Consider the following 25,937-nt stretch of genomic DNA (forward strand, 5'->3'; position numbering starts at 1 on the left):
TCATTTTTGGTTCTAGTTCTAGAGATTGTTAACTGCTAAAAATTGTATTTTTGACGTCATATTTTTCGTTATATATATATAGTTGGATTAAATTTTTTCTAGGCACAAAATGTAACTTTTTTTATATTTCTAACCTACTAAATTACGTAATCTACACTTTATTCATACATTTTTCTTATATATTTTTTCTCTACTCATCTTATTTCTTTTGACTTTCTCCCGAATCAAATACATCAGTGTAATTGTGAAGTGGAATTTCAGTTTTCAGATAAGAACTCATTCTTATACGTGTTTACAAATAACTTTAATATGAGGTGTAAGTTAGATAATAAAAAGTACAAGATGTATTAAATTATAATGATAAAGATACTAATAGAATGTTAGATTCATTCTAATATTATCTTAATCTTTTCCCCTTAATTAGATATCGTCACAGCTAATAGGCGTGAAATTAATTCTTCTCTCACTTACTTAAAAAAACAGAGAGTTAAGCCACTACACGAGCCTCATCTTATTTTTTTCCTAGATACTTTTATAACATTGTGCCTTTGGGCTTTGGCAACTATTTTTAGTGTATAAAAAACGAAAGATACTTAAGTAAGCAAACACATTAAAATACATAATACAAAATTATTAAATATCTTTAAAAGTTGAGTCCATTTTATAGTGATACTAGTGCACAAGAAGCTACAGAGGCAAGCAACTATTATAAATACAGAGCCCCTGACTAGTTTTTCAAGCGCAGTTGGTTTGTCTTCCATTAACTTCCCCTGTTTTCTCTGCCCCAGAACAAATAGTTTAAGCAGTTTCCTCTGTTTTCCATATTCAAATGGGTGGGAGTGGGAATTCCCCATGTGCTTCATGCAAGCTGCTGAGACGCCGTTGCGCCCAAGATTGCATCTTTTCTCCTTATTTCCCTTCTGATGATCCTCAAAAGTTCGCCATAGTTCATAAGGTTTTTGGTGCTAGCAATGTTAGCAAAATGCTGCAGGTACCCCCTTACTCTCTTTGTGCTACTTTTCCTTTTGATAGTGAAAGATGACTGAAAAACAAAAGGAAAGCTACATATTTGGGTGGAAAATATTTGCTCTATATATTTTGGGTTTTCAATTTACTAAATGTTTTGGTGTATGCCTATTGTTCTTACACAGATTTCTAATATCCAGCTTTCTAGTGTGATGGGAGTGGGAAGGGAGTGTGAAAATAGGCAGAGAAACCTAGTTGTGCACTTTATTTTTCTGGTTAAATTTCACTTTGAAAAGCATTTTGTTTGATTTTTTCTATATTTTATCTTTACACATCTCTTATTTCTACATATTAAGAGGAGGGTGTAACTACATCTTGTATGGAAATAGGGTTTTGGTACACTCTGATGTACTTTCTCTTTTATTCTATTTTTATACATTTTTTCTTTTTATATTTCATATTTGTTGAAAATTTTGCTGTGAAAATATTATTTACAAAATACGGAACATTCTTATCACATCACCTTTCATACTTTTGATTTATACCACAAATCAAGATTGTTTTAGCTTAAATAAAGATTATGTATTCCAGTTCCTAATTTATTTTTAAAACTTGTCAGGGAGAGCTTTCTCACTCATAGTCAGTGTACTGAAAACCGGACCGGATCGGGCAGTCCGACCGATTCAACCGGGAACGGACCTAAGGCCGGTTCGGTTTGGCATATTAAAGCGGGCACCAACGAACCGGAGAAAGAACCGCTAAACCGGTTCAGAACCGGTATAACCGGCCCGAACCGGACCGGTTCGGTTTGTAGTATTTTTTTTGAATGTGCAGTTGTTAAAATGAAAAAAAATGTGGCCAGCTAGGTTCGAAGCCAAGTCCTGAAGGAAGAAAGAAGGAACTGCTACCACTATGCCACTTTACATGTTGTGTAATTAAAGGCAAAATTATTTATATATTATTTATTGCATGAAGACAAACTTCCACAATTTATATGTGGTCACATCTTAAGTACACATGCAGGGACACTTTTATTTAAATCTTTTTAACAATTTGTACATTTTTATCATGTATTTTTAATTTTCTTTTGTCAAAATCATATATTTAACTTATGAGTGATGATCTTTGGATACACAAGAATGTATTAGACCCATAATTTTAAAAAAGTATACATATTTATGATATATTAGTTTATATTTATTTTAATATATAGATAAATAAAGTAATAATTTATGTAATGTAATGTTATATTCTTAATTTTTATATGTAATTAAAAAGAAGATATTTACTATTCACAAATATAGCATATATTATATATATATTAACATATATGATGTACTATTTAAATTGCCACGGTCGGACCCCGGTTTGACCCCGATTTGACCCCGGTTTAACCTTTGAACCTTAAACCAGTACCTTGACCGGTTCAATGACCGGTCCGGTTTTCAGAACATACTAATATTATATGGCTCAAACATGATTGTCTCAGTAAAGGACGTGGGCGGTTTAACAAAAATAATCTTTCATATACATATGAATAATACTTTGACTTTCATCCTTTTTGGTCATAATGGTTATTGATCAGAATTCAACAATGCTTCAGGAACTTCCGTTTGATCAGAGAGCAGATGCAGTGAGCAGTCTAGTGTATGAAGCACATGCAAGAGTCCGGGACCCAGTGTATGGTTGTGTTGGAGCCATATCCTACTTGCAAAACCAGGTCTCTGAGCTCCAAATGCAGCTTGCAGTGGCTCAAGCAGAGATCCTCTGCATCCAGATGCAGAACGAGCCTGTTATGCCCAATCCAGAACTGGACCTAGATCAGAAATCATACCTTCTCCAAAATGATCTGCCTCAGTACCTTAATTATACCTCTTCAAGCAATGTTATTCATCATGATTCTCTCTCAAGAGAGAGCATATTTGGACATGACATGGTTTCTTGAATGAAAATGTACTCACATGCTTTGGCTTTGATAAATTCTTTTCCATGAATCTATGATGTGTGAAAAGTTCTCTCCACTTGTTTACTATTTTTGAAGTTAAGTAAGATAGAAGGAATGTGATTTTAGGGTCAACTCAAGCACATGATTAAGTGCCATTGAAGTAATTTAGAGTGTTCTGAATCAGTGATTTCCATTAAACTAATGACTAGGGTGCTTGAACATTAATGCATTCAGACGAGGGTCGGTGATATTTTTAAAAAATGGCAAACATTCTCATAATTCATGTTGGGCGCAAGAGGATAAACCGAGATATTCCATAGTCATGGTGACGACTCCTTGTGTCAAAAGTCTTCCTAGCAATGGTAGCTAGGCGGCATGTCCCGTTGATGGAGATCCAACGGCGGTGCAAGTGGTTGGTGGCTTTCCGCTTGAGATTGACTCACACTTGAGGGGGAGATTGTTGGGATGTCAAGTGTGAGTAAAGAAGTCTCACATTGGAAAGATTAGGTGAGTGTTGAGCACTTTATAAGTAAGAGAACTCATACGCCTAAATGCCTTAAGGTTTTAGGTGAAAGTGGTGTCCAATCCACTTTAGTGTGGTCATGTAAACTCAATGTGTTGATCTCTGGTTTATCCTCTTACGGTCAACAATTCATCACAACCTACAAATTCACTATGACATGATATGGAAAGACATCCCACTTGTTTAGTCAACAATATAACATTTTTTTCCACTAGAATTATTTTAGTTGCTTTATTAAATATGTGGAGAGTCTTTGTGGACCTAACTAAATGGTTAATTTGGTCCATGAAAAATTCGTGCGCTACGACTTTATCCTTGAAAGACGGAAAATATCTAAAAATACCCTTGAATGTGAAAATGTCGGGCATGGTAGGGTTTGGCCTCACACTGTTAGTGAGACTTAACAAAAAGGCTGGTGTATCGCGTTAAGTGTCAGGTTGGCAATCCTACGTGGCGTTGTATCTTTCTCTCAAAAATTTCACCCTACAATATAGTCCTGCATCAATTTCAATGTGTTTGCCATCCTGCTCACCGACCCTCCCCCACCTTCCTCCTCCAGTCCCTCACCTTCTTCCTCCATCCTTCCACTGCAAAAAAACCTGGAACTTTAGAAGGTTAATTAAGGAAAATATTGGAAAGAACCCTATGCATAGTTAGGGGCTAGGATTTCTCTTTTACGAATTTCGTATGCATTAGCACAGTTTAAAGTCACCTTGTGTTGTTCTACACATTTGGCCTAATTTTAAATTTAAGTATTAATAGAGTGATAGCTCGATAGATACACGACGTACTCATGTTCCTTTTGGCGGTGTATTTTATCCTTTCCTAAAATTAATCAATTGCTAATATGCTTTTTCGCTTTCACTTCCATCCAAAGCTATCTGGCGAGCACTTTGGCCTTTATGACTTGTCTGGGCTAATATTGGATGTTGTGCTCCGAGAGTTCTACTGCCCAAGCAATAACTCGTCCTGCTAAACTTGGTTTATGGAGGATTTGTCTTATAGGTAAGTCAATTCTAACACTTATGGTGTGTGACTCAAAGTATTGCCTTAGTTGTTGCGTATTGCTCCAAAAACACACATACACAAACTAGAGTAAGTGCATTCTAAGTAATACAGGCCAGTTGTTTCGAACCCAAGGGACCGAGTGAACAAATTAATAATAGGGTGATCTTATGTAAATCAATATTTGAAAGATGGTGGGGGTGTGATCATGCAAACAACCAATAATAGAAATAAAGAGAATCAAGAATAAGAAGACTTCGAGATTGCAATGCAATTAAATCATCTCTCCTAGTTTTTTGTATGTTATCCTAATTATTGTCATGCCGACTATTGATCATCCTCAGAAACCCTAACTTTGACATTAACATAGCTAATAACGACAGGCATTAAGCCTCGGGAGGGGTGTGATTATTTAGTAGTGGGGCTTGAAACCAACCTCCAAAACAAGAGTAATAGCTCGGCAGGTACACTACTCATGTTACTTTTCCCAAAAATTAATGATTTCTCCATATATATGTTTTTCACTTTCACTTCCATCAGATCATCTCCAATGGGAGTATGTAATGTCAAACATATACTCCCACCAATATCTATTACCATTGGAGTATATTTTTAAATTCAACATGGCTAGTGAGGGTACGTATGTGAGAGTAGATACTCAATTTAGTCATGAAAAGTGTGTTTGCATTTATTATGGCTTAATGTTAAAGGTTTAAATAAAACTTGTAATTAATAAAACAATTTTTTATATAAACTTTTAAGAGTTGTTGGTTTGGAGTAAAAATTATTAAAATGATGTAGATGATGTGTCATTATTGAGAATTGTAAAAAGTAAAATGTAAATACTTTAGTGAATATCATGGTTAAAGATGCTCTCAGAAGAAGCTGTCCATTTTTCGCACAAACTAATTTTTTTTTTTATCTTTTCCGAAAGCGAAAGCACAAACTACAATCTTCTAATCATGATAGAGATGAGCTCCTTGTAGGTTTTCACGTGGGAAACAAAGTGCTCATGAATTTGTGGGATGTGCACAACTTATTACTATATGAAACTAGTTAATACTTCCTCGATTCCAAAACTATTACTCCATCTGTTTCTAAATATCTGATACTTTAAGGTTGTTTGCATAAGTAAGAAATAACAATTAATGTTCTTGTTTTATTAAAATTACAATCTAACTTCCTACTATACCATTTATCTCTCATGTTAATTCTAACTTTTTTACCACCAATAAATGAAGGGTACAATTGGTAAAGTATAATTAATGCTCTCTTGAACTTTGTAAAGTGATAAATAATTAGGAACAAAATTCAGCTAGAAATCGTGTCACTTATTTAGGAACGGAGGGAGTATAGTTTTAGTTTTTTTTATTTTGTTTTAAAGCCATTGTTGTTTTACATATCCAAAGCACTTTATCTCATTCTCTTCCTTTTATATCCTCATTTAATATTGTATCTCTCAAGTATCACCTCTTATTTTTACCAATCACAATTCTCACCAATCAATCAATGATTTTCATTATCTCTTTCATATAACTCATATTAAATAAAGTGTTTCGGTCAAATTATAACATCAATTAATGAATTCTTAATCTTTATGCATAACCTTAAATTAACTATAATAGTTTTGAAACGTATCAAACTATTAAATTAAATGTGATTAAGAATTTTCAAAACCATCTCTCCCAACTGCTCCCAACTGCTTTGTGTCCAAATCAAAGCATTATTTTAAATGATCGATCAAGAGAAAACCAGAAACGACTAAAGGGCGACAACCGACCGTTGTTTAAATAATTCACATATATATATATATATATAGAAAAAAGAAAATTGGGTTACAACTGACTTTAAGATTCCTCAGCTTTATTTAAATTTAACGTGGGAACGTTTCCTAGTCAAACATGAAAGCTTCTTATTTCCAAGTCAAGTCCTGTTTTAACCTTGTTTTTGTCTTCATCTAGCTGTACACTAGAGAACCTATTCTATCATCTATCATTATAAACTAAACTTGTTACTAACTTGCCCACAGCACGTGTTTATCTTCAATGGAGCTTTAATATATAATGGTATAAACTACTTTTAAGTAGAACTTCCCAATTCATATAAAAACTTTTGGGTGGGGAGGTTCAGGATTAATCCTTAGAAAGTGCAGTTTAGATAATTATGTAATTTTGACGAGTGTATGTCCATCATCTAGTTCCAGTGATATTATGGAAAGATAAGTTATCTTTCATCATATTATATTAACCACTTCAACCACATTAAAAAAACTAGTAAGAAATTCTTGGAGCCATCAGACTCCTTTAGAAAGTTCACGAGATCTCCTAAGACCTAATTAAGTCAATGACTATATGGTATAATCTTTAACATGTGATAGATATTTAGAACTAGTCGTTACCAAATGTGTCTTTAATTTGCACTTTGCAGAGAGACAAGTCAAGTGGTAGTTGTTGGAGCTTACTACACATGTTTCTCTTACACTGACTGGTGAAATGTAGAAATTAAGCCTCAGGTAGCAAAAGATTTCGAAAAAAGACAAAGGCAAATTGCTGCTCTACTTAACTCTGGTCCTTTAATTCTTGAAACATCAGTGGGGTTAGATACAAAATGTTGTAGGGAGTCAAAAAAAAAATGCTGATGAATTATTAATTATTATATAATGGCAGCCGCAGTTAAATAGAACAATGATAATAAGTTAAGGTACATAAAAAGACAAAGGCATGTCTTTGTTATTGTTGTCTATCAATTCTGAAATTCTGCATCTGTAATGAAAGTGATAGTGGCCCGCCGGGAACCTGTTTTTCCGTTTGAGGGCTCGAGGATAATAATTCCAAAAGGAAGTTTGTTTTGGAATTGAGATGGCACTTACTTATCCCTCTATTCAGTTCTCTTCCAATTTCTTCTTTCTCTAATTTATGTAAAATTAAGAAATGCTTCTATTATAAATAAATAACTAAACCTGAGTGGAGAAAATGAAGTCTGCACCAAGTTGAACTTGAAGCTGTGCTATCGATACTAACTTTTCTACACCACAAACAAAGCTGCTTTTGTCAAAAAAATCTAGCTGCTTTGTAAGAGGAGTTATATCGTATTTAGATATCCAGGTTTAAACCACTCAGATTCACTTCTTCTAACATAAAACTTACTCTAAGTGCATGTTTGGTTTCACGATTGACACATTTATAGTTTACTCTAAAGTTGAAACTAGTATAAGGAGAAGTTATTCTAAAATGTTTCTTTCTTATAGAACCTAATATGTTGTATACTTCTCCAAGTATTACTTTTCTTACCAATTTGATGATAGTGTCTAATTTTCCATATTGGTAAGAAAAATAATTCTTGAAAAGTAAGAAAAGAATTGGGGTGAAGGGTGAGCTAAGGGAAATGAAGGAATTTGCAGAGTGATAGGTCAGGATTCAAACTCTGACGAAGGAATTAATTTACTAACAATTAACATTTGCCTATAAAAATAAAAATAAAAAACCTATCAAATGGTGTAGCATTGAACCTTCTAACAGATACTTTGTGGGCTTGGAGCATTGAATCTTCTAACAGTTACTTGAGTGTTTAGTGGGCTTCATAGAAATAACCTTTGTCAATTCCACCCCTTAATTCAGACGTGTACGAAAACACAATTAGGTTTACGAAAACACAACAAAAGCAACGACATTAACAAAATCTCCACTAAAATAACTTATTTTTAATTAAAAAGCACTTGACTTCACATTATCACAGGATGTCCAAAATGACTCAAGTTTAAATCATACTTAAATCAGGATATGCTCTTGCTACTTGCATATGTATTATTGCTTACTGCAGCTTAAGCCGCATATGTAGTAGCTGCAACGTCCGAATATAAAATAGATTCTTCCTTCAGATAAAACAATAATGTTACATTCATATGACAAATTAAGGACCTTCAACTATCAATTCATAATATGGAGATTCATCCAATTCCTGAATCGTCCCATCAACACCGCAAACTTGTATTATAAATTTGAGACTTGAAGTGGCCAAAGGAACTTTGAGGTCAGAAACATAAAAAGAGTTCACTTGTGCTACCCCAAGATACTCCTCATTAACATGTTCTGATGTTCTACCTGGGTTGCCATCTGCTTGTTTTGATAATCTTACCAAATACACGACGTACTTTGAAAATAGATGATTTTTTCCATCTTTCGGTGTCCAAGAAATTTTAACATCAAGGGTCTTGGAGCCTTGAGAATCTGAATTCAATTTGATGAATTCACCACTAACTAGCCAGGAAGAGGAGACCGGAAAATCCAACTTGTAATCAGAAGTTTTCATTGTGATATGACCAAGAATGGCAAAATAATCCACACTACCATCATTGGCATCTGATAATGGAGAATCAGATATGTAGCAAACTGCATGGATTTCTGTTAGAGTGAATCCATCCATGGCAATTGCACCTTCATTTATGACCCATCCAGGGGAAAATCCCTTTTGTTCACGTGCCATGATCACTTTGCTGAATTTACTTGAGAAATTATTCACGGCCTGCGATGTGAGAAGAATAGACGTTCTTTTGTCGCCGGTGGAGGTGAGCACAAGCTTAAGTCCCAATAAAGAATTGCCATCAGATTTCACCTGCATTAATCATGGACTTCATGTGTGAAAAAAAGAGGGTTCGGATAGGAAAACCACATATATAATGGTTTCAGTGAGCTTGACTGAAGTGCAATATGCCATTGATCAAGGAAACACATCCTAATTTCCATTAACTCAATCATGTAACCGGATTCCCAAAAAAGGGACACGCGAATTGTACTGCTAATTGAATGAAGCTGCTCCATTGACAGCTATTCCGGGTTATACAAGTTTGATGACCATTTTCAAAATCAAGCTAAATAGATTGATGTGCATTATGCCATTGATCAAGGAAACACATCCTGATTTCCCTTAACTCAATCATGTAACCGGATTCCTGAAAATGGGACACACTAATTGTACTGTGAATTGAATTGAACTACTATATTGACAGCTATTTTGGGTTATACAAGTATGATGACCATTTTTTAAATCAAGCATAATAGATTGATGTGCAGTTTCTTCAGCAATTATATGACAAAGAGATATAGCTTACAGAATAGATAAAGTGGATAGGCAACTCGCTCAAAAGAAACTCTCCTTGAAAGATTTTCCTCTCAAAGTACGTTTTCTTTTCAAGAGATCCTTTGAATGTAATGTTCCCCCCTCCACTATATGATGCTTCCTTCAAGCTGGAATTTGCAGCGAGAAAACAAAGACTTTAAATCTAGTCAGAACTAAGAAATAGATCTAAGATGTAGTAATTCAATATTTCACATTAAAATTAAACAATAGAAAAGAAAGGAGACATTCAATATTATGGTAATGTATTCATATTATAGAAAATTAAATATACATGATTTGAGGTTTTCATCCAGTCACCCCGTCAGGTCAGCCATCAAAAAAGTTGTTCCAGGGGTTGGCAGAATAATTGAAGCAAGAATAATAGCCAACAACAATGTCTTATCCCACTAAGTGAGGTCGGCTATATGGATCAGACTACGCCATTGAGCTCAATCAAAAACCAAATGTTGTGGATATTATTGACAACAAGGTCATTTTTAATAAGATTTTCCAATTGAAGCAAGAATAATAACAAATCATATTTATAACTAGAGATAAATCTTCCCAATTGAATGTGTAATAAGAACCTGTGATGTCTAATTTTCTTCACCCACAAAAGCACAAAGTTGCTCAGTTTACCCATATGCTATTATACAATATTTACTTTGAACATATGCAATACATATGTACATTTTTTATACTGCTCTATTGCAAAGACATTTTTTAAATATTAGATATGTGCCATAACTTACTCTACAAGAACTTGAATAGGATTTGTAGGATCAGCAACCTCAATGAGTGGCTGCACACAAATATTTGAGATAGATTAGAACAAAACTCTCATCACCAGTATCATAAATTCACAGTATTAAAATGAACTTGGTTTTCTAGTTACTTCCTCCATTCCTTCTTTAACTGTCAGTTTTTAGGACAGGAACTATATCTATTTATCTGTCTTTTTAGAAGTTCTAGATAATATTAATTATTATTTGCCAATTAAGTCTTCTTTTTCTTGTGCATCCGGGGGATACCCTTTTTGACACCAAGAGACTAATCTCTTTCGAATATCACCGGAGCGAGTTCTGCTTTTCCCGGCAAAAACTTTTCCATACACATGGAAAAAGATGAAACCCTTGTAATCCTTAAGGGACTCAACTATATACCAATTGTGTCAGACTTAGGTGGTACCAATTATATCCTTATCTTCTTCTAATAAATTATCGTGTGCATACCTGAAAGCCTTGGCAAGAAATGTTGCACCAATTAGCATTTGATACATGGTCTCCATCAACTGAAATGTGATAACCACGCCCCTGAAAAAGCAATTATAAGATATATTTGAAAGCTAAAATGCCATCATCTGAAAGATAGGATGCATAAGTATTTGATCTGAAGTGACATAGCAAAGGTGGGAAATTGCTGAGGTTATTTCATTATTTATTTTTGGTAGAAGATTGACAAGTTCTATGTGTAGGCTTTTAAACTACATACACACGTAAAATATTTCTTTGGTGATGTTCAATGCGAGATTTTATTCATCTCTTCCTTGCCAGTTTGATATGCGCTGAGCTAAAGTTGGATAAAGGAAGTTTCATTCTTAAGGATATGGAATTTTTCATTTCACCCATCATCTCTGCCTCTTGGAATTCAAAAATTATTCTTAGTATGAATTTCACTGAAATTAAATGAAAAGTAAACATATGGAACAAAATGTGGAAAGAGTATCGTCAAAGTTTTATTCAGACCAGCAGCTGCCAAATGCACAATGGAAAAGCAATCACTTAAAAGGGAAAAAAAAACTGTAAAAGGGGACAATAATTGTAACTGCGAACCTGATCAAAATTTGTATAGAATGGTAGTACTCCAAGATAATTTCGCAGTATTCCCCATGACTTTCCCACAAGACCCCACCAACTGCAATATCAATGCATGGCAGTTATGCTGGTACGCATGAGTAGGAGATTAATGGTTTGATCTCCATTATAAGAAACTTGACAAATGCTAGCAACACTCTTTGATTGGTCAAAATCCATGTAGGTTACACTAAATTATATGGACCCCACTCCCAATTTGGCGGGACCTACATGAATTTTAACCAATCAAGGAGAGTGTCAAAGTGAGTGTTGCTAGCACTCCTCAAAAAACTTTAACTATGTAATTGTACCTACTACTGTAACCCATTTGAAAGCGAATGAAAAATTTAAAAGCCAGTCATTTCTAAGAAATTATTTTCTGTTTCCGTTTTCTATTTTCACTTTTAATTAAAAAATTCCACCGCATTTTGACTTAGTTTTCTATTTTCAAATATTTGTATGGGGGGAACAAGAATAGCAATATAAAGTTGTTCTGACTTTACCTTAAAACAATTCTTTGAAAACATGAAACAAATAAAAACATGATGGCATTTTTGTAATTAAAAGTAAAAACAAGAAGAAACAAGGAAACATTTTTATAAACCAAATAGGCCGTTTAGAATGTTTGTGGCAAAAATATTCGTATTATAAAAAATAAGTTTATTAAACTTTTCTACATAAATATTGTAATATATAACTTGAAAAATCACCAGACTCCAATAAAAGAGCAAGTGCTCCAATGTTAAAGTGCATGACTCAGATAGAAATATCAATACATTGCAAGGTTCTCTTAGGGAATAAACACAGGCTTGAAAGTTGAAGCTTAAGTTAATACTTACTAAACTACAGTTCGTCGCTACTGCATATGACAAAAATGCATTGTGTACAAGATAACAAATTCTGTAAATAGGCAAAACATATATCACAAAATTTATATTCTCTTTCAGGTGCGAGTGTGATCAGGAAGAAATGTAATCAAGAGAAGATTTGTAATAAAATACACCAGTCATAAGATATGCTAAAGAAAATCATGTGGAATTACCCAGATGTATTCAATGATCCAAACTATAAAACTAACACAGGAAACTTTTTAAAGATGCTGTCAGAATGTCAGATTGAAATCAAAACCTTTGAAGATATTGATGGGACGGGCAGCTATAATTTATATATGCATCCTCAACTTTATGTTCATTTTTTTATACAATGTAGCCACTCCTGCCATTATATTATTTTGTCAATATATTATTATGCAATCAACTAAGTTAACCTTGTGATAGCAAAAATGCAATATTTTTTCAGGTATTGCAAAACAGAGAGCTAAATTACCTATTCTGAGCAGTCTCAAAATCTGGTGGTTGCTTTGTCTCATAGACCCATCCAGGAGCAAATATTGCAGCAGAGATGTCATCCTTTCTTAGTAAATCAAGAGCAACATTTGCCTGAGACATACATAACAGAGTGAAGAAACGCCTAGAAACAATATTGAGATAATTTACCAAATAATGGGAAATAACACTGAGATATTATCCATTCAGTTAACCAATCAAACACTACACTAGTCCAAAACTATTTGACATCCAAGATTTCACAAGTTCATGTCCCACAAAAACTCCAATAATGCCTGGTTTAGTAAATACCTTTTAAAACAAAGCACTATGGAACAAAAGTAATAATTATCATTTTGGTAAGAGGATCATTTGTTACAGGTAAGTTGGCTGCTTCGCCATGGGAGGAGGAGCTACATGTAAGAAACTACTGTGACGGAAGTTATATTATAACATTACAATACATCAAATAAATTCTGCAATATACAAAAAACAAACCAATTCATTCTGACGTCTGAATGTCTAGAATGCAGCACAAAGAACATATTTAAGCCAATTGTTATCCCTGTAAATGAACTTATGTGCGAAGAAAACAAGAGGTATTGTTCATGTGACCTTTTTGAATAAATAAAAAATTCATTGTTGCTATAGTCCACGTGACTTTATTTTAACTTCTTTGTTATTTGGGGTGTAGTCTAGTCAGAAATTAAACATTGAAGAGAGACGATGCATAGGGATAGGCAATATGCTTAAAGTGAAATAAAACATGCAGAGTTCATCTAATATATCACATAAGCATGTTCCTAAGGAAATATACCATTCCCATGAACCAAATTCAGTTTCTGTCTTATAATCCATTCAAGATAATAGAAAAATTAGTCACAAAGAAGTTCAAAATTGGGATAGCAGACATTTAATATATTCATATACAAAATTATGTGTATATCACAGACCACATACATTCCACTGTCCACCACCATAAGTGTTTCTTCCAAATACATCAATTCCCATGTAAACATCAAACTTCCGATCCATGGCAACAGCAGCAGAGAGCTTTGGATAGTTTTCCTACATGGTACATATTGAGATTAATTAAGGAAGATGGCAATTGATTAGACATCCGGGTTGCAGAAGCTTGGCAGAGGAAGATAAGCAATACCTTCCATGTATAGTTTACAAATATTCCATCGCATATGTCAAAGAACGGTTTGTTATATTCATTTAGTTGATCTTGCCAGTTCAATTTACCATCAATTGTAATACTGTCATACCTACATGACCATGAAAACACATCAAAGTAAACTTTAGGCACCATGCACTGAGGCAAGAAAGTTGCTGACTTTAATACTTACCATATAACTAACGATCCAGGCACAGAAGAATGCATTTTTAATGATAAATGGTCTACAAACTCTTTCAAATTAGAGATTTTCCCTGGATCCAAATTTACCTCCATATTTATCTGCAATTAAATGAAACAAATTTGAGTAGTTGACAAGAATACAACAAATACAATGATGTAGATAATTAGAAAAATAGTATGTATTTGTTTCTTAGTATAAATATGCATAATGCAAATAAGCACATATCAACCAAATTAGATAATACAAAAATTCAAATAAACATGAATATAAAATCTAATAAGCACAGAGATAACGAATTATTTACTAGCCATCCATCAAAGCCTAAATCAACAGCAAGCTCCGCTAGACGTTCTGCATACATCTGGGCAGACTCCTTTGTTGAAAGCAATATATCACAGGCAGCCTTTCCTGCATCCCATTCAGTAATGAAAGTCCCCAACACCTAAATATTTAAGAAACAATTACAACCAAAGATTGATCTATTTGCTCTGATTAAAAAATGAGCAAATTTCAGAAACATCTCCTAGTGAGAAATGAAGTCAAGCGCCATAAAGCCTGAGCTCCATAAATGATTCAGAAAAGAACTTTACATTCACCAAATGTCCTCAGATTAATTAAATTAAGCCAATTGTATGAGAAAATCGAATCTATAATCGACCTAAAACCTGATTGTTAGTAAAGTAAAGAAGAAACAAGTTGTCAAAATTTCAAAGTTTACAGGTGTTTATATCGTGGATCAAATTTTCATATGGCCAAAAACTATTAATGTCAAACTATTTAGTATTTGCTTGTTCACATCCATACAGCATGTAATAAAATCATTCAAAACACGAGTGAAAACATAAATAAGCAGCTTAAAGGAGAAAATTCCAACCGTTCCTCCAAAACAGAATTACCTTCTTATGGTCCTTAGCACATGGGAAGCCATTATTGCTACATTATCACTAGTGAAAGAAAGGACAACGAAGGTACTCAGCCAGAATCAGCCATAATAATAATAATCTACAAGCTTAAAAATCAAAATATAGCTTAGAATTATAAATATTTGCATAGTATAAAATTTAACGGTAGATATATAGATAGTTTGACACACATACAGGATTCGCCATGATGCCAAGTCTACAATAACATCATTCTTTGAAAAGTAAACACAATAATGAGTGATGAAAATACATTTTTTATTATTTATTAATAATACTTTATGTTTTATTTTTAAATGTTTATATATGAAATTTTTATTGGTATGAATGAAATAAAAAAAATAGGAATCATTTCCTAAACCAAACTAAGCATTTAATGAGATTGAGGGATCCTTTGGAAGTACTTTTCTAAAACTTATGTAAGCTTATCTTACTTTATAAAAAGCATAAGCAAGTGATTGGCTAAATTTGTAAAATATAGTTGCTTACCTATCTAAGCACTTCTGGAGGTGTTTGGATACATAGTTTAATTAAGTGCTTATGTTTATAAGCATTTATCACATAAACGCTTAATTATAAGCTAAATATGTTTGGGTTAAGAGCTTAATTAAGTGTGTATAATTATAAGCACTTATCACGTAAGGGTTTATTCATAAGCTTCTAAGAGAAGCTTGTAGAAATAAGCCCAAAATAGCTTATGTAAGTATAACAGTTTATTCACATAGAGAACTTTATATGTAGGTCATAAACTATTTCCTTAAGCTCGTCCAAACATCTGCATAAGTATTTATGCTAGAAAATAAGCTCAAATAAGTTCTTTCAGACACAGAGTAAAAATTATCAAAATAAGCTCAAGATCTTATAGGTATGTTATAAGCTATTTTCATAAACTTAGGCTCCATTTGAAAGAGCTTATTTGAGTTTATCTTATAGCATAAGCGCTGATGCAAGTGTCTGGGAAAGCTTATGTAAATAGCTTATGGTCTGCCAATAAGTTGTTTTGAACTAAGTTTCATAAGCTATTCAGATCAGCTGCTTATGAATAAGAGCTTATGCTAACATATAACCTATTTTCAGCGTATTTCAAGAAGTTCCACAAATTAGCTCATGAATAAGCGCGCTTAATTATGCTGTTTACATCAACACCTTAAATGTTCATACTCTAAGATAAACTTAAATAAACTCTTTCAAAGGAAGCCTTTTAACTTACTTCAACAAGCACTCTCATATATAAATAAGCACTAATTAACAACCTCTTTTGATATACTTTCTCATAGCACTTGCTACTTAAATTCTATAACATAAACTTTGATATGATAAATGCTTAATCCTATAATTAAGCTGTCTACAAGAAAGCAAAGCGGAATCGAGTAAAGTACCTACCTTAACTCCATGGCGATGAGCAGTGTTAGTCCAACAAGGAGGAGGAAGAGTAACCAAATCATGAGAAAAGTAAACAAACACATCAATCAAATGCCAGTGCCAAATTGCATAAGCATCAGGGTTGGCACCACCTTGTACCCACTTATCATCCAAGTAACCCCCAGCCATATCATGGCACACGAGCAACCTACGCCGATTGGGCAACGAAGAAGAAACCCCATCGGAAATTGGAACCGATGCTTTGTTGAAAGGGTAGTGAAAGGATTCAAAATAGGACCGAGATTCAAGCTCCTGAAGGGTCTTGATTGGGTATGAAATTGGAACCGAGGGTTGTGTAGGATCGAAGGGTGGTGGAGATTCAGAAGAAGAAGAAGAGGGTTCGGGTTTTGCTTCGGATTTGGGGTTTGACATGGTGAGGAAGAGGTTTTGGATTTGTTGAAGAAGGAAATGGAGGGTGTTTCGGAGGAAGATTAAGAATTGGCGGTTTATATAGGCTCGAAGAAGACGAGAAATCATTTCTTAAACCCCACCAAATCTGCTTGCACATGATGATGATCATGATCTTGTACTTCAACTGAGTGCAATCCGGTGCAGAGTGCAGACTGACCCACTTTTTTTATTTTTTGACATAAGAAAATCTTTCAAGTTGATATTCAAGTCATTAATGAACACATGGGTTTGGGAGGAAAAAGTCACACGTCAATCATTTTTTTATGTACCAAAAAGTAATTATTATTAAGTGAATACACCAATCCACTTTAGCTGGATAAAAAATTAATTAATTTGTATGCATAAAAAAAACATGTGAAAAACTTATCAATATGGATGGTTGATTTAAGTTGTATATGTTTGATTTTCCTGAAATCAAGTTTCAGATTCGAGAGTAGCGATAGGCTTACACTCAACATATATCATATGTGTAAATCTCACATTGTATCAAAAGAGAACACCAAGCTTTAAAACACTACTCTGTTCCGGGCAATCTAGAGACCAACATACTTCATAGGGGATCAACAGAATTTGTTCTTAACTGGAGGGAATGGAGGGAAGTCTATTCTAGTAACAACACATGAAGCTGATTTCCATCCGCATAATTATGGTGTTATCTTGTTATGGCGTTACTTATGGGTTGAAGTACCTCTAGTGCTTCTAGTGCTTCCTATTAGTATATTTTGGCTTTTCAAAAAAAAATTCACGGCACTATGTCATTCAGTTGCTTTTAACCTTGAAAACTTCTTTAATGACTAAGTAATGACTTGTAATCTTGCTTCAAAGTATTTCAAAAGTAGGAAACCCTCTTCCCATTAAGAGAACATCCCAGAAAATTTAATTCTAAAGCTTTCATGGACAAAACTACCTCAAGGCTGTGACTTTTAAAAAAAAAAGTACTAGTTAATTCACTAACTTTCAGTAATGAGTACAAAACAAAATCATTCAATAAGATTACAAACACCTAGAACATAATTCGAACTTTTTCTGTTGCTGCAAATATCAGACTAGACAAAGTAATGTAAAGACTGTATTCTTAATTAACGAATAATAAGCACCCAAACAATTTTGGATAATATACTTCATGCTGTTCATAACCTTGATTGGAATAAAAGGCTGTGTTTCTCTCATGCAAGTAGCTGTACCTTCCACAATTCTCTGCACTGTCATCACTATTCATGTATATAATCTCTAGATGTCATTCAGTCCATATTGAAGGCTTATAAGGTCTCTCTCTCTCTCTAACAACAAAAATGAAATTGTTCCTCTGGACTCTTTAAACTCCATCAATACAGAGATCTAAGAGATTGCCAATACCATCTGGAATCAAAGGACGCCGTAATTTACTAGCCAAATTGTTATGGTCTTTTCGAACAGCCATTCAGAATTGAACACCATTCTAACACCAACCATGATGCTCATAACAGCATAGCAAACTTTGCTTTCAAAGTAATTCCTCAGTGCCTGTCAATTTGGCGTATTCATTTTCATCTATGGTCCCTTTCTTCAATTTCTTCAACAATCGGTATTCATGCATCAACTCTTCCTCGTCTTCAACGTCCTGCTCAGCACGTCTCTGCTTGGCTGTTTTCTTCTTCATGTCAGTTTGTGCATTTGGGGTTTTGCTTAGTTTTTTAGGTCTTGGCTCTTTCTCCTTAGCTTCCTTCTTTACTTGCAGGTTCTTCTTCCGTTGTTTCTCTCTCGATTTATCCCTGTATAATATAAGTTTAAGCCAACAACGTGAGTTTACAAGAACAAAGGAAAGGTATATTTATATTTGGAAGGACCATAGAAACACACGTAACATAAATCCCGAACATTCTTGTTAAACTCAACCGTGAATCTCAAGTGGCAAGAACTTTGGTTTCCATCATTCTAACATCTTAAAAGGGGAATTGAATATTCCCTTAATCCAGCTTGACATAGCACTAAGTAAACAAAAAAACAACTTCCCAATCGAGGCTCTTCAAGAGTAGCTTAAAGAAAAAGTTCCCACACATGATTTAGATTAAAAATAATTAAGGAGATCTAATAGAGCCTTTACGAAAACTTGAGCTCCAACCTAATTTTAATTCTCAAGCTCAAGCTCAATTTAAAACATCAAATTATATTCTACAATTAATTTAATTATAATCTAATTTTAATAAAATATAATAAATATCATGTATAATTAATCTTGTTCAAGCCAAGACTATTTGAGCTTTTGATATTATTCCAACATGAGTCCTCGATATTAGCTTGCTCCAAATCAAGTAAAGCACAAGAAGTTATGCAATTCAGGCAAATATGACAGAAAAAGTAACACCGATGTAAGCTAGATATGCTTTTCACTAGGTATGATTTTCATTTCTTAAAATGATTTAGGTACAGCTGATGTTCCTCAGATATAAAACTGCCCTTGTATAAGTCTTCACCTAATAGTATGATGCTTTGAGAGAGAAGGTTGCACTAGAGTCTATAACCAAGTGATCAGGAATTTATCCATCGTGCCACCAATCTTGTAAACAAAAAAAGTTGAATTTTCAATACAAGGTCAAGTGGCCCTATGTATTGCCGATTCTTCAAGCCTAAGGGTTCTTAGGGCATGATTAGATATAAATCAATTCATGAGCTTTCATCTTACAGCAAAAAAAAAATTATTCTGACAATGCTTTGACCGTAGAACGGTTATATGAAAATGTTTTTACCTGTACTTAATGTCCTCAAAATTGATATCTTCAACTGGTTCAAATCCCTTGGTGGAAAGAGAGTTTTGTTTTACCTCTGGCACTAAAGGAAGTCTCAGTAAACCATGTCCCATAGCCAATTTCCCAATTTCAAGTTCTCTCCACCTGCAATTAAGAGTGAGAACGGTAGGATAATATGATGTTTCATTATTAGTGACATCAACATTATTATACATAAACATTACAGACCTAAAAATATAAGAGCAGTGATGCTCTTTATAAGCACGGATGTAAGAAACAAATGCTTTAACACCCTTCTCCATGATATCACGATCCTTTTTTGCAGCAGAACGAATCTGAAACAAGTTTTGATTCATGATGTTATTAAAATTGAAAATATTTCCGTATACAGTTTGCAGTTTGATAGCAATAAGATCTAGATAATCAATAAAAAAATAGTGAATGAGCAATATATATCAGCATGAGCCTAGGTAGCAACCAGCTACTCAGCTAGTATTACTCTCAGGGAATTTATTTCCACTTACTATTATATTGATTAGAGTAAACTAATGATTAACTTAGTTAATATCTAATGTGGAATGACTATTATTAACCACTAACCAGTGTAACAAAGGGATTATATAACGGGTAACCTCTTTCTTGGTTACTTAATTTAATTCGTAACATTTTAGTTAATTTGAGTGAGAGAAAATGTTATAAATAAAAAGTTAGACAAGGACTTGATCTCTTGACGAGCATTGCGATTGGCAATTTGGGGTTGAGCCCTTAGTCTCTCGAATATTCAGCAAATTCTATGGTTTACTTCAATGAACACAGCCTTTCTTTCTACTTCAGTGTCAGTTCAGGTTGGATTCAGCCTTCAAACATTTTTTTATGTATAATCAATCGGGTAGGGTCGGACTTCTCGGATTGGAAATCAACATAAATTCTATCTTGTGATTAGTGTTGTAATTGGGAATTCAGGGAGAGCCCTGAGTCTCTTGACTACTCAGGAAATTCTATAGTTCCCTTTAATAAACTCTGTCTTTCTTCTTCTTTAGTGTCTTTTCCTATCATTCTCACACTGTCTGTACAAATATTATGACAATGCAAGAAATTAAGATTACAAAGGCCAAAAGCAAACCTGAGGAACAACATCAGGCGCATCATCAGAGCATCTAATCTCTTGAAGAGGAACTCTTCGTATACGAAGGAATTCTACGTAAGAATCCTCCTACACATTTAAATAGATTACTTTAGCATAAAATTCAAAAAATTAAAAATCCTATGTCGAATTGTCGATTATCAAAAGCCATTACAGCATGATACTTGTGACCATACCTTTGGTAATAAGAAGACAACAGCATGACCTTGTTTACCCAGCCGAGCTGTTCGACCAACTCTATGTATGAAAACATTTGGATCTTGAGGAGGATCGTACTGCGCCACAACAGGGCATATATTAATTGTATTCTATACAAATAAGCGTTAAAATGGTAAATATCAAGAAAATATGTGGACCACTGGACCACCAAGTATAGTATACTTTGCCAACCAAAAGATAGAGAACAAAAGAAGATGCAACACAATCAGTGGACACAACAGTAAAATCAATATGGTCACAGAGCTACCTGCACTATACAATCTACACCTGGTATGTCAAGTCCACGTGCTGCAACATCGGTACATAGAAGAATTCCATTTGAAAGGGATGTAAATGAAGCAAGTGCTTTCTCCCTGACAGTCTAGACGGAAAGAATAAATAAATAGACAGTTAATACAAGTTATAAGGTTCAACAATAATAATGAGTAATGTTAGAATATAATATAAAACCATTCATGTGACCCTTACTCAACAGCTTAAGCTTTTGGAATAATTGGTTGTTTAACATGGTACCGTGTTCTTTTGGAAACACAATGTTAATTTGCATAATAGTACACTTTAATTTTGACAAATGCTAACAGCCAAATCTATACCTGCTTCATCTTTCCATGAAGAGGGATCAATGAGAAGCCTTTTAAAACAGAAATGTGAGGAAGGACAGTTCCCCAAAAGTCAACGCAAGCACAAGTCATGAAATATCTGCATTAGAGCCAAAGCAATGCTTTGAGTTTGATAAACTATTCTTCAACCACTCAAATCACATGATGAATTATTAATAAAGTGAAACTCACATTATAATTTTTTTAGAGCGGTTCTTAACAAGGAAATCTACTAGCTGTGATGGCTTCTTATCTGCCTCACACTCCAAGTACTGCAATCTCAAGGAAAATAAGAGAATGAATATATAAGAAAGGGTGAGCAATAACCGTATAGTGAATCTTATAGAAATACATGAAACATATTATATCGATTCGAGTAAGAATGCCAGGCCGAGATGAGCTGCAGGATTACCCAAAATTATTGAAGAAATTACATTACTATGAAAGAGTAAGTTTGGAATCAACAGATAGCAAAGTTACATCTAATATGCAGCACACAGGCATGCCACGTATGTGGTACCTCAATGTGAAGACCTGAAGGTGTCTTGGAAGATTCTAGTTGTTTTGCTGTTGCAGGATCATTTGCTCTTTTAGTTTCTGCTCGAACTTCAACCCGCACAGGGTTCCTCAATCCTGCTTTAGCAAGCTCTTCTACAGCCTCAGTTTGAGTAGCAGAGAACAAACCAGTTCTACGAAGCTTGGGCAACTGAGTTATAATGGAAGTTAACTGCTTCTGAAATCCCATATCTAAGAGTCTATCAGCCTCATCCAAAATCAATATCTGTAAGAGAAAAGATAATCACAATAATGTCAACTAATTGATTTAGCAAAAAAGTACATCAAGTTAGACATTATCAATTCCAGTCAAACTTTCCAGCTGCAGCTAGTCCATAACATAACTGCAAGAAGCCGGGAACCTGTAGCCCTCTGCCAATGCATAAATTCCAAAGACAATGGATCTTAAAGCATGGATTCAAAATTACTTTTTCAGCATGACCAAAGTCATCCATGGAAGTCAATAGCGAAACCAATACCTCAAGTTCTTTAAAATCCAAGATATCCATCCGATTCATAATGTCATGTAACCGCCCAGGTGTGCCGATCAATATGTTCACTCCTTCTTCCTCAATTTTCTTCATGTCTGCTTTTACATCCACTCCACCAACGAGGAGCATGGACTTAATATTCACTAAAGTTGAAATGAAAGGTTGTGCAACATGATATATCTGGGATGATAGCTCCCTTGTAGGAGATATAATTATTCCTAGTACCTACAAATAACAAAAAGCATAAACAAAAATTGAACACATTTTTCGGTTTATCAAAGTATCCTCCCACCCGACAGGTGAAATACTAAACTCCGGGGTACGGCCCGGCACCAAAGTGGGGACCACTCCCAACCTTTTTTGTTTTTTTCGTACACATGGATTCAGGAATTTTCGTACACATGGATTCAGGAATCGAACTCAGGATCACATGCTTACCCGAGCCTCTTCCACACGGACCAACGGTAAAAATGATTGAACACATTACAATGAGAAACCAAATTATTTTATTTATTTTTGATAAAAATTCTTAACCCAAACACAATCAAGCTCAACAAAATAATTTTGAATTAGCATACACTACTCCATTAAAATTAAAAAAAGACTAACATACACTACGAGCCTGTTTGGTTTTCAGTTGGGCAACAAGTGTGTGCATTGAAAATCGTAATCTCGAATTCTAATGAGAATATGAAGGAAGGAACCTGGTGAGGCTTGGGTTTAGGGGAAGAGCGGCGAAGAATCTCAACAAGAGGGAGGACAAAAGCTAGGGTTTTGCCGGAACCGGTGGCGGCGTCGACGGCGACGTCCTTGAAGCTGCATAGCAAAGGAATCGTGGCGGCTTGAACAGGGGTGCAGAAGTCGAACCCGGAGTCTGTTAGGGCTTGGAGAACCGGCTCAGATAGTGGCGGGTTCAGCTCGGAGAAACGCGTGCTGGTTAACGCTTTGTTTGGGAACTCGGAAGAATCCATGGATGGTGGATGGCTCCTACGCCGTGTTCACTGTGTTTGTGTAGATTTCTTCTTTCGTTTGTTGTTCCATATTTTAGGGTAATGTTAAATCTTGAAATTTGCAGGTTAAATGAAAATAACACGAAAGACCCTTCCTGAATCTTTAATTGCCAAGTCACCCCTCCTCGGTTAGCGAATTTAATTTTAGTTTTTCGACGGAAGAATGATGTTAAGTGGCGATCATTTTTATAATTACCATTTGTCAAATGATTAAAATCAAACTCACTTACAAAATCAGTGAATAATTTGACTATTATCCTTTTTTTATAACATACTAGTACTTTTTACCCGTGCGATGCACGGGGATATTCATTTTTGTTTATTGCGTAAAATTTTAAAATATGTGTTATTGTTGTTATATGTATTAAAAGATTATGGACATTCATATTAATATCACCTACACCTATCATTATAATATCTTAATGTGTACCAAATTGTAAAGTGTGTTAAATTTTCACTACCGCTATACATTAGGGTGGATGGTATTAATAAGGGTGTGTGTAGTATTTTTAACAATGGCCATAGATAATTTACGGATTAATAAATGATAAAATCTAATTTTAGATATAATAAAATATTAGTTTGTAAGTATTTTTTTCATGATAAATGTGTTTGTTTTTGTTTTGCAAAAAGGAAACTATTATATATATATATGTGTGTGTGTGTTTCTTTTCATGCTTATTTATATTAATCAATAAACATATAAAAAGAAATCGAAGAAATAAAAGGGAGTAAAAAAAAAAGAAAAAATGAAAATACGTGAGAGTTTTAAATTGTGCAAATTATGTGAGGTAAATTTGATGTGTATTTAGGTAATTTTCATATAGATTTTAAATTTTTGTTTCATGTGGAATGAAAGTAACTTTCCCCCTTAGGAGAGATAACCTCACAATGATATGGATATTCACGACTTGAACATAATTTCCTTCAAAGAAAGACATCTTATCCAAAAAGAAAGTAATTTTCATTTTTTTTTTTGAGGTAACAGTAGTTTTCATATAGAATAATTGTTGATTGAGCACAAAAACATAAAAAAATTGAAAAATATGAACAGATTGTGACTCAGGAAGTTTCAATTCAAGTCCTAGTATTGTGACCCGTGAAATACACAGAGATATTAATTTTTGTTTATAATGTGTATTTTTTCATATTCTTAGTTCTTTTTTATAGATTTATTAAAAGAAGAATTATAAGATAAAAGAAAAAAATTCATTTTAATTATAAGAATTGTTGAATCTGCTTCACACCAGTGCTATCATGCCTGAAGCTGATGAGTTTAGTGGAGGTTTTTGGGAGTTTATGTATCTTGGAGTTTTGACGGATCAGTTTTGCAGTTTTTTTTAAGTGAAGAAAATGTTTTTACTTAGATATCCAGATAATTTACTATGGAGTATCCGAGTATGTATATGAATCTCATCATAGAAAAGAAGAGCTAACCTAGAACAAATTAGCATCCTTGACTGACCGAATCCCAAAATAATTTGTGCACTTGATATTTTCATTGTTGCATATTGAGTTTCTCTTAGTTGCATGTAAGCTAAGCTACTTAACGCTCAATTCCCAGTATGCTTCCATCAAACATGGTTCCTTTCAACTATGCACCCAATCTCAATCTTCATCATCAGCATCCCAAGTTTTTGGTCTTACACAGATAAACTATCACAACTAAAATTTCTTCGTTATTTTCTTGGCTTAAGTACGCCACTATCGGGCTCGCGCAACATAAATATGCCTATTTGTCTTCCCATCCTTTTCACTTTCTATTAATCCACCTTTTTGAACTAAATGTCCAGTAACGTCTAAATAATAAAATGATGATTATTACTGAACTACAGTGTAGAACATGCAATGCTTCTGTTGTATGAGAAGTAACCTAGCAAGTATTAGTCATTAGCGGTTGTCTGAATTTTAGGAAATTGTATAAAATCATATTTTGCTCCAGGAATTGTGTCACTTGTAGTCTCTTAAGCTTTTGAGATGCCCATTAAAGTAATCTTGTATTTATGCTTCGTGACTCTACAATTCTGAATCACATAAACTTGTCATTCGCACAATGTGTCACTAAACTGTGTCATTTGACTCCGGGCAATGGTTGCATGGATCTTTGAGTGTTATTTTATTTTCAAAACGAAAATTTTCAATTATAAAAATTCATGTTTTTTAATGGTAACAATAAATAGTTTGAATTAGGTACCATGGAATTGAAAAAAACTATGAAAATAGAATACCTGTTCATCAAGAGCAACTTAATACTATTAAAAACTTGAGGTTTTTTGAAATCTCTTATTTCTTACACATGGAGCACACGAACTTTGATCTTTCATTTGTTTTTTTCTGCGGATAT

The 25,937-nt window shown here is 34.0% G+C and overlaps 3 protein-coding genes across 4 annotated transcripts; 1 reads left to right on the forward strand and 2 right to left on the reverse strand.

Annotated features, from left to right (window-relative positions):
- The first annotated feature begins 729 nt into the window (after window positions 1-729).
- On the forward strand, window positions 730-3,128 carry LOC130726972 (LOB domain-containing protein 12-like). Its single transcript, XM_057578294.1, has 2 exons — window positions 730-991; window positions 2,570-3,128. Exons 1-2 carry the CDS (start codon window positions 830-832, stop codon window positions 2,909-2,911), a joined length of 504 nt encoding a protein of 167 aa, XP_057434277.1. The 5' UTR covers window positions 730-829; the 3' UTR covers window positions 2,912-3,128.
- A 5,050-nt stretch (window positions 3,129-8,178) lies between these two features.
- LOC130722667 (cytosolic endo-beta-N-acetylglucosaminidase 1) lies at window positions 8,179-17,011 on the reverse strand. 2 transcript variants are annotated; one of them, XM_057573477.1, is made up of 12 exons: window positions 16,400-16,538; window positions 14,993-15,040; window positions 14,401-14,538; window positions 14,085-14,194; window positions 13,892-14,003; window positions 13,693-13,800; window positions 12,734-12,846; window positions 11,387-11,468; window positions 10,787-10,867; window positions 10,307-10,356; window positions 9,547-9,682; window positions 8,179-9,050 (listed from the first exon to the last, which is right to left on the reverse strand). In XM_057573477.1, the coding sequence occupies exons 3-12, from the start codon at window positions 14,455-14,457 to the stop codon at window positions 8,349-8,351; spliced, it is 1,551 nt and encodes a 516-aa protein (XP_057429460.1). In that variant the 5' UTR covers window positions 14,458-14,538; window positions 14,993-15,040; window positions 16,400-16,538; the 3' UTR covers window positions 8,179-8,348. The 2 variants fall into 2 exon arrangements, with proteins under 2 accessions (XP_057429460.1, XP_057429459.1); XM_057573476.1 differs by lacking the exon at window positions 14,993-15,040 and having other exon boundaries at window positions 16,400-17,011.
- Window positions 17,012-17,753: 742 nt separating this feature from the next.
- LOC130723733 (DEAD-box ATP-dependent RNA helicase 18) lies at window positions 17,754-23,639 on the reverse strand. The gene is made up of 11 exons (XM_057574857.1): window positions 23,288-23,639; window positions 22,572-22,808; window positions 22,058-22,318; window positions 21,730-21,809; window positions 21,532-21,637; window positions 21,186-21,299; window positions 20,896-20,994; window positions 20,699-20,788; window positions 19,804-19,910; window positions 19,576-19,719; window positions 17,754-18,600 (listed from the first exon to the last, which is right to left on the reverse strand). The coding sequence occupies exons 1-11, from the start codon at window positions 23,552-23,554 to the stop codon at window positions 18,333-18,335; spliced, it is 1,773 nt and encodes a 590-aa protein (XP_057430840.1). The 5' UTR covers window positions 23,555-23,639; the 3' UTR covers window positions 17,754-18,332.
- Between the last annotated feature and the right edge of the window lie 2,298 nt (window positions 23,640-25,937).

Source organism: Lotus japonicus, chromosome 6 (genome assembly GCF_012489685.1).
Source record: "Lotus japonicus ecotype B-129 chromosome 6, LjGifu_v1.2".
Classification (NCBI taxonomy): domain Eukaryota; kingdom Viridiplantae; phylum Streptophyta; class Magnoliopsida; order Fabales; family Fabaceae; genus Lotus; species Lotus japonicus.

What these genes read in the sequence shown, in the direction of transcription:
- LOC130723733 (XM_057574857.1), bottom strand. Translation starts at nt 23,554, where the DNA reads ATGGATTCTTCCGAGTTCCCAAACAAAGCGTTAACCAGCACGCGTTTC. An exon ending in CTAAACCCAAGCCTCACCAG is followed by an intron (nt 22,809 to 23,287) that starts GTTCCTTCCTTC and finishes TGTTATTTGTAG; the next exon opens with GTACTAGGAATAATTATATC. An exon ending in GTGTAGATTGTATAGTGCAG is followed by an intron (nt 20,995 to 21,185) that starts GTAGCTCTGTGA and finishes GTTGTGGCGCAG; the next exon opens with TACGATCCTCCTCAAGATCC.
- LOC130722667 (XM_057573476.1), bottom strand. Translation starts at nt 16,915, where the DNA reads ATGATTTCTCGTCTTCTTCGAGCCTATATAAACCGCCAATTCTTAATC. An exon ending in TTTGAGACTGCTCAGAATAG is followed by an intron (nt 11,469 to 12,733) that starts GTAATTTAGCTC and finishes TTGATATTGCAG; the next exon opens with TTGGTGGGGTCTTGTGGGAA. An exon ending in CTATCCACTTTATCTATTCT is followed by an intron (nt 9,051 to 9,546) that starts GTAAGCTATATC and finishes TGATTAATGCAG; the next exon opens with GTGAAATCTGATGGCAATTC.
- LOC130726972 (XM_057578294.1), top strand. Translation starts at nt 830, where the DNA reads ATGGGTGGGAGTGGGAATTCCCCATGTGCTTCATGCAAGCTGCTGAGA. An exon ending in ATGTTAGCAAAATGCTGCAG is followed by an intron (nt 992 to 2,569) that starts GTACCCCCTTAC and finishes ACAATGCTTCAG; the next exon opens with GAACTTCCGTTTGATCAGAG.